The sequence below is a fragment of the Diorhabda carinulata genome, chromosome 6, assembly GCF_026250575.1.
Source record: "Diorhabda carinulata isolate Delta chromosome 6, icDioCari1.1, whole genome shotgun sequence".
Lineage (NCBI taxonomy): Eukaryota > Metazoa > Arthropoda > Insecta > Coleoptera > Chrysomelidae > Diorhabda > Diorhabda carinulata.
Genome location: NC_079465.1, coordinates 12,096,194 through 12,104,388, shown reverse-complemented (window position 1 = coordinate 12,104,388; position 8,195 = coordinate 12,096,194). Strand labels below are relative to the sequence as shown.

General features: G+C 29.8%; 2 protein-coding genes across 2 annotated transcripts; one reads left to right on the top strand and one right to left on the bottom strand.

Moving 5' to 3' along the window:
• The first annotated feature begins 777 nt into the window (after positions 1-777).
• LOC130895277 (uncharacterized) lies at positions 778-2,217 on the top strand. Its single transcript, XM_057802500.1, has one exon. The coding sequence runs from the start codon at positions 778-780 to the stop codon at positions 2,215-2,217; it is 1,440 nt and encodes a 479-aa protein (XP_057658483.1).
• A 1,144-nt stretch (positions 2,218-3,361) lies between these two features.
• On the bottom strand, positions 3,362-7,155 carry LOC130895521 (uncharacterized). The gene is made up of 3 exons (XM_057802862.1): positions 6,522-7,155; positions 5,832-6,326; positions 3,362-3,950 (listed from the first exon to the last, which is right to left on the bottom strand). Exons 1-3 carry the CDS (start codon positions 6,948-6,950, stop codon positions 3,642-3,644), a joined length of 1,233 nt encoding a protein of 410 aa, XP_057658845.1. The 5' UTR covers positions 6,951-7,155; the 3' UTR covers positions 3,362-3,641.
• Positions 7,156-8,195: the final 1,040 nt, after the last annotated feature.

The window sequence follows — 8,195 nt, the reverse complement described above, 5'->3', positions numbered from 1 at the left end:
TTTTCTCAAAAACAAATGTATATTTAAGTCTATCATAAATTAAATAGGTTTTAAGAATTGCAAACTCTACATTTTATAAAGTAAGATATTATATCTTTGTGACTTCAAATCATGACAAAATCGTTTACAATTCTCCCAGCCAACCTCAACTCAATGAATTTTTTTGCGTGAAGATCACGTATTGGCTTCAGCTGGAAGATATTTTTGGCATATGAAACTTGACCAACCCTTATCAAGAAAATCAGAAAAGACCGTTGTCTGATGCAGCATCTAAGGTAAGATGGGGTAAGTGTGTAATCCAACATAATTTCTTGAGTGGGTTTGAAACTGCTTCTGCCATCTATGAATAACTGAAGACACATATATAAATTCTAGAACTAACATATAAGGCAACAACAGATACCTTCAGTTGAGGTGAAAATTAGTATTTTCTGTTATTATGTTAATGTGGTCAAATCATCTAGTTCGTTGCTCTTTTTTCAATCTATAATCATCGGGACAAGTACATTGATTTTAAGCAGTTTTTTTTTACTAATAAGGTAAGAAATACTGTAGTTTTAACTAGTTAATGTTATTTTCTTTTTATTTAGGTTTTTGATATATATTTTGAGCTACTACACACTTGCCTCCTTAAAATATAATACCAGGGAAGTGTGTACTATTTTGAGAGGGTATGTGTGTATGTAGTACACACTTTCCCCAAGAAAGAATTGTATCCAAGGAATATTTCTCTTTTAGGATTGCGAAAGTGTATCAGTCTATACTTTAACAAATAAAATGGTTAGGAACTACGTCCGAAAAAGCAAAAGGGCTACCTCCTATACAAAAGAAGATTTACAACGGGCTATGGAAGAAGTGAGGTCTGGAAGAATTACAGCATACAAGGCCAGTCAAAGATTTAAAATTCCTATGATGACCCTGAATTATCGTTTAAGAGGCATTCGAGGGGTAAAGAGCAGTAGTCAATGTAGGAGTACAGCTATTCCTATTCAGGAAGAAAGAGAACTAGCAGAAGGCTTGAAAACTATGGAAAAATGGGGTTGGGGTCTAAGTCGAGGGGAAGTCCTTAAAATTGTTGGCGATTATGTTAAACGAAACAAATTAAAGACTCCTTTTAAAGCAGGATTGCCAGGGGAAGATTGGTTTCTTGGATTTTCGAAACGACATGGTTTGTCCATTAAGAAGCCACAGTCAGTAGAATACGCCCGCAAAAAAAGTTTGGATCCGTTCATTATTAACAAATATTTCGAATTATTGAAGAATATTCTTGATAACTTAGGCTTGCGTGATAAGCCACACCTCATCTGGAACCTTGATGAGTCCGGTTTTTGTATGGATCCATCTAAAACGAAAGCTGTAGGCAAAAGGGGAACAGCAGCTTCTCGTACCACAGCAGGTGCTGGACGAGAAAACATAACGGTTCTAATGGCGGGAAACGCTGCTGGGCATAAGGCACCACCTCTTATCATATTTAAGGGTAAAAATATATGGAATGAATGGGTTGCTCCCGATGGTCAAGGATTCCCAGGTACAACCTACGCGGCTACAGCTAACGGTTGGATGGAGTCAGATATTTTCTTAAAATATTTTGAAAAAAGTTTCCTAAAAGAAATTGGCGATGCTAGACCAGTGCTATTAATTTATGACGGTCATACATCACACGTCGACGAACGCCTTATTGAGTGTGCTTTACAAAATAATGTGACAATATTAAAACTTCCCCCTCATTCTAGTCATTTGCTACAACCGCTCGACCTCAGTGTATTTCGATCCCTTAAATCAAGGTGGGATACCGAAGTTATCGAGTGGCAAAGACATCACCAGGGCCAACGAATTCCTAAGAATCATTTTAGCAAGCTAATAGGAAAGGTTTGGATGGAAACTAACCCCGATATTATAATCAGCGGATTTCGAAAGGGGGGAATATTTCCATATAACTCTGAAGTTATTTCGAAAGAGCACTTTGATCCACTTGCAATGAAACGATGGGAAAAACATCAAAAGGATAACAACAACCGCAATGATATACACGTGAATGACCAAGACCAGGCTGGTCCATCTGTTGATCAACCCAACCAGATTAACAGAGTCATCAATGAAAATGCAAGTGAAGGTAGCACTACTACTTTTGAAGAACTTTTGCTGGAAAAAGTGAAGCAGCACGAGAACAATCTAAAAAAAAAAGAACAAAGATTGCAAGCGGTGCGGAAGTTATAACCTCTTCGGAGGTTGTTGAAAGACTACAGGAGAAACAACAAAAAAAACAACCAGCGAAAAAGAATAAACTTCGTGAAAAAATTGTGGAGACAGATTCAGAATTGTCTTCAGATATGTATGAAGAAAGTGATAATGATATTGGCGAAGAATTTCGAGATCAGGAAGAACTGAATGACTTTGTTGAGGATTTGAATAAAGATGCAGGTGTTAATGATTGGGTGTTAATTGCATGTGCAGGGAAAACTACCCGGGAACATTATGTCGGTAAAATATTATCCGTTAACAAAGATGATGACGAGATAGAAGTGAAATTCACACGTAAAGTTCGTTCCATTGATCCTTCAAGATCCATGTGTTTTGTTTGGGCGGATCCAGAAGAATGTTGCGTTGTAGGAATACAAGACATTGTTACGATATTACCTAAACCTGATGTTACTAAACGAGGTCTACATCGTTTCGGGATTTCGTTTAACAATTTCAATATTAATTAATCTTTTGTTTTTAATTTTTTTATTATTATTGTGCTAATTGGGTCAATAATATTTTTTTTCTCGGAATTATTTTAAAGAACGATAAAACATGTTAGTTCATAAAAGTCTGTAGCTCCTTTAGTCTTTAAGTTAAATAAACAATTCAACCGGCAATCGATAGCTACGATTCTATACTTTTACACACTGACCCCAAGATCGCAATAACTGAATTTATACAAGAAATAATAGCCACCTACACACTTACCCCGTTCTGCGGGGAAAGTGTGTATTATGAACAAAGTTTTAAAAAAATATTTATATCTCTGCACAAAGTTCTTATAAAACCTTTAAATGAAGAACATCTAAAGCACACACCTATAGTCGTACTTGGAATAAAATTTTAATTTGAAATATCTAATAACTTTTTTTTTACACCCAGCTAAGCTTGAACTTTTGAAATTTTACTACACACCTACCCCACCTTACCTTACTCCAGAAGTACTTATGCCTTGAAAGAGAAGAACTGTACTTGACATAGAATGTCAGCAAAGACAACGTGCTATCGATGCAGAAAGAAAAAAATGGTGATATATTACATATTATTGATTAATGTTGGATGTTATGCGTTTATCTTGGGTAGGTTATTGCTATCACCTCACACAAATTTTATTCCATTTTAAGATTCTAAACGAATTTTAATATATATATTTATAAATTTTTTTTCTAAAAAGTTCTTTGAAAATAGGTTACAGATAGAATTGAACACTTAGAAAACACAAAACGTAAATATCCCTGCTTTTATATGGAATCACCATAGTTCTGACCAATAATGAGAAGTTCCTGTCCGAGATAAAACTTATTATGAGTCATTTACAAAAATATACAATAACTCCCACATCAAAGAAAAGTTCAGTTCAGTTCAAAAGTGTTTAGGTATCTACTGAAACTTAATATCTATTGTGAAGAAGATGTCGACTGAATCTCTGGTAAACTTTTATTCAACAATGCCATTTCTGTCTGAGAAATCAGATTATCAATTTTATTGCAAACCATAATTCTTGTAGCAGTATCCATTTTTCTAAGTTTTATCATTAACAATTCTCCATAAACTGAAATTTCGTCAGAATTTTTAATATCTGAAATATTTATTTTTTCTTGTTTGGATAAATTTTCAGTCTGTTGTTTTTTTAAACTTGAGATTTCCACATAACGATCTTCCTCTGGCATATCCAAACGTTCAAAATCATAACTGGAATCATCATTCTAAAATATATAAAATTTATATAAAATATAAAATTTATAATATAGAGAACAATAGTAATTTTTCTGTAGCTGTGATCTAAAATTGCCATTATTTAACCCTTTTTAAATAGTTAATTTCCGTATGGGTTAACATAATAAAATCATTGTATTGCAGTTATTATATGTAGTATTTATGATAGGCGGAATATCAAATATTATCATACTAACAAATATGATAAACAGAGTTTAAAAATGCAAATAATCAGTGAAACATTTGAGTTAACAAGTGATTAATGCAGAAACTGCCGAAAAGTCTGATTGAACTTAATACAGAAATTTCAAGAACAAAATTTTATTATATAGAAAGTGAAAAATGCCATCAATTCAAAATTTGAAAATATGTATATTTACCCAAAAGTTAAGCATCCTATAAGAAGAAATTTTATGGGTTTACTTCATTTATAATTAATTAGTATAGAAGTTGATATATCAGATAAGCCAAGAGGTATATATAGCCATAAGTGAGAAATCTTACAAGATAATACATTGAATTAAAAAAATCATATATAAAAAGATAGAAAAAAATTAAACTTGAAATTTTTGGTACGATGGCTTGAAAAAAAAATAAACTCGGAGATAATTTCAAAATAAAGAAGAAAAAAATATTAGACAGAAGCTTGTCCTAATAAAGGTTCAAATAATCCAATTCTTCAGATGCAATTTGATATTGACACTGGACTCTGCCATTGACTGTCAAATGAAGTCTGTGGTATATTTACTCTTACATTTATTTATTTGTAGTTACCTTAAATTATTATTTACTACGAGATAAATGTTTTTATCAACATATATATATATATATATATATATATATATATATATATATATATATATATATATATATATATATAGGGTGATTCATTAAGAATGTCGTCCAATCTCTGAACTGTAGACCTCAAAATATGATGATTCTGCTTAACATACCTTATGCAAATATTGTTAGTTTCCGAGAGTTCAAAGTTTAAATTTAAATTTTGATTTTCGCAATAATTTTTTGTTTTCGCAATTTCTCTTTGAAAATTGGCAATTTTACGTTTCTTGGCATGAGAAATCATAATTTGCACTATAATTTAACATTGCTTTACGAAAGCAGATTATAAAGTGTATTGAAGTAAATAGTGGGCATTTTGATCATTTGCTTTGAAATTTTTTATTTTTGTTTACAAATTTGTTATTGTTACATATTTAAGGAATAATAAAATTTTTTTATGAAAAAATTAAAATTTATTGAACTTTTGGAAGCAAATAACTCGATAACCGATTGAGTTACACAAATCAAAGAAGAGTAACTTTTTTTGTAGATTTTAACGCTTTTTAATATTTTTTTATTATTTTAGTTGTAAGTTTTGCCCAAAAAAAGTTTACTTTGATTTAATTAACACAATTACAAGTGTAACTAACGCTCTCTATAAGCAATGTTAAATTTGAGTGCAAATTATGATTCCTCATGCCAAAAAACGTAAAATTGCCAATTTTCAAGGAGAAATTGTGAAAACATAAAAAATTAAATTTAAACTTTAATCTCGGAAACTAGCAGTATAAATAATATATATCACCAAATCTTCTTAATGTTAAAGGAGGTGATCAAACTAGAGGAATATTTTAATTTTTTAGAAATTCCAAATATTTATTGTTAAATGTCTATTAATACGGTTAGAACCGATTTTTGTCCAATATGTTTGCAATAAATCAATAGATTCTTCTGTAGATAAAGTATTTAAAAAAATTATCAATCTGGTTATCACACATTTTCTATTTATACTAAATAAGTGAAAAAATAGTGTCCTTTAATTTTGTATCAAATGAATTCTATCAAAGTAGGATTTTAAAAATAAATCTTACATCTTGTTCAATCTTGATTGATGAATGCAATTCTTTTTCTAAAGTAGGAAGATCTTTAATAACTGATAGGTGTTCATGTGGATCATTGGATGATATTGCATCATTTGTACGCTTAAAACTTGCTGAACAGTATCTGAAACAATGGCCGGTATATGCTCCAGGATCTGGTAAATTAAGAAAATTGGCAATTTTTTTAGGTAACTGCCCAAATGTATTTTTTCCTACTACTTGTCTTGAACATTTTCCTTGGTCATAATATATAAAAAATCGCCTATGCTCAATGTTTTTTGGTCTTAAAGATGCATATTTTCTAAATATATCCAAAAAATCTATAGGCCAGCCTTTATCATTAAAAATATTATAAGACCTTTTAATATGTGAATCAGATTCTCTTATTATCACTAATAAAGATGTTCCCAAGTCCTGAATGTCATCTACCTTTAAATCAGTAAGCTCCCTACTTCGCCCACCAGCAATGCCAAAAATAAGTGCAACCTGTAAATAAGTAAAAAATTAGTAATTCACATAAGGTGTTGGAGTCTTAGAATAATTGAAAATTATAAGCAACTGTTAATATATGATAAAATTTGTATAGCAGATTGTTTTCAAAATAAATTTGAATCAAAATTGTTAATAGTTAAATATCACTAAATAATACTATTTTTTCAAAAATTGTATAGGTATACTGACCTTTACCATTAAATACTTCTCATCTGGAGCTTCTGTTAAAAATGCCAATACTTGATTTTTTGTCAAAATTTTTGTTCTTTTAGGACTGTGACCATTGGATTTAATTTTTAAATATGCAAGCAATTTTGAAAACTTACTAATATCTGTTTTATGATATAACTGTAAAGTTGATTTCAACATAGAATATACGGTTACCATGGAAGAAGCTTTCAGAATTTTTGATTTCGCAGCAAAATATTCTAACAGTGTTTTTTCTGAACAATTATTGACATTGTTACTTATACACCAAGATATGAAATCATTGTATGCTCTTTGGTATATTTCTTTCGACCTAGTAGGTAATATGTGATCTCCTTGAATCTTAGATTTCAAATAATCAGTACTCATAAATTCACCATCACTACTACACTCCTCTATTTTCACACTCATATCTTCAACTAAATCAATTAAAGTTTTAGTGATTTTTTATTTTAACTTTTATTTAGATTTTATTGAGAAATATTCTTTATTATTTATTTCTATAAAGTATTAACTAATAAAAAAGTTTTTTCTTTGTATTTACTTTCGCTTTTAACCCAAACAATACAATTTCAATCATTTTTGACAACTACGAAGAATTCTTCTTTTTATTACTAATAATCCTAGTCCTGTCATTGGTTTTCCGATATGAAGATGATTGCATTTCTGCTGTACCCACGAATCAAGTAGAAAACAAATAAAAAATTCAAATCTTATCATAAAAAACACAAAATAATAGAATCAATTTTCTTGATGTCACATTATATAAAATATACAATAACATAAGAACAGAATGGTATACGAAACCAACTTGGTCCTCAAGACAGTTAAACTTCAATTCGTGTCATCCTATTTCACAAAAAAGATCAGTGAAAATAAGTTTGGCTAATAGATCTATCCAACTATCAGATCCTAAATTAGATGCTTAGCTATTCAAAAAGCAAAAACTGTATTGAAAGAAAATAATTATCCGGAAAAAATGATAAATAACATATGCAAGAAAAGGATAAACAGATACTGCAATCAATTTAAGAACAAAACAGAAACGAAACAACAAAACATAAAACATTTTTCCTTATCATATGTACTAGGACTTTCCCAACAATTATCGAATTATTTCAATAAATATGATATTAGTATAAGTCATAGAGGACATAATACATTAACCAAATATTTGGTGCCTTTTACTAATTGTGACGCTGTCTACATAGGGCAAACATCTCAGTATTTAGAAAATAGACTAAGAGGTTATCAATACGATAAAAAAATAGAACTGCATTAACGAACCATGAAATATCAAAAAAATTCAATTATAAAGATTCAAAAATTTTTCAAACGGAATCTAACACGAAAAAGGGAATTATTAGAAATGGTTCAGATTCATAAGAACGAAAAAACTATAAATGATAAAAAATATAAATAATTTAAGTAAAATTTATAGCTCTATTTTGTAAATTCTAATAAAACTATAAATAATTGAATTGATTACTGCTATATATTTGAGATGTAGGTGATCTATTGATTAATATAAATACGCAAATTGACAGTGTCAATATCACAATATATACACGAAAATGGGAATTTTTAGAAATTCATAAGAACGAAAAAGCTACAAATAATAAAAAAGATCTAAATAATTTGAGTAAAATTTATAGC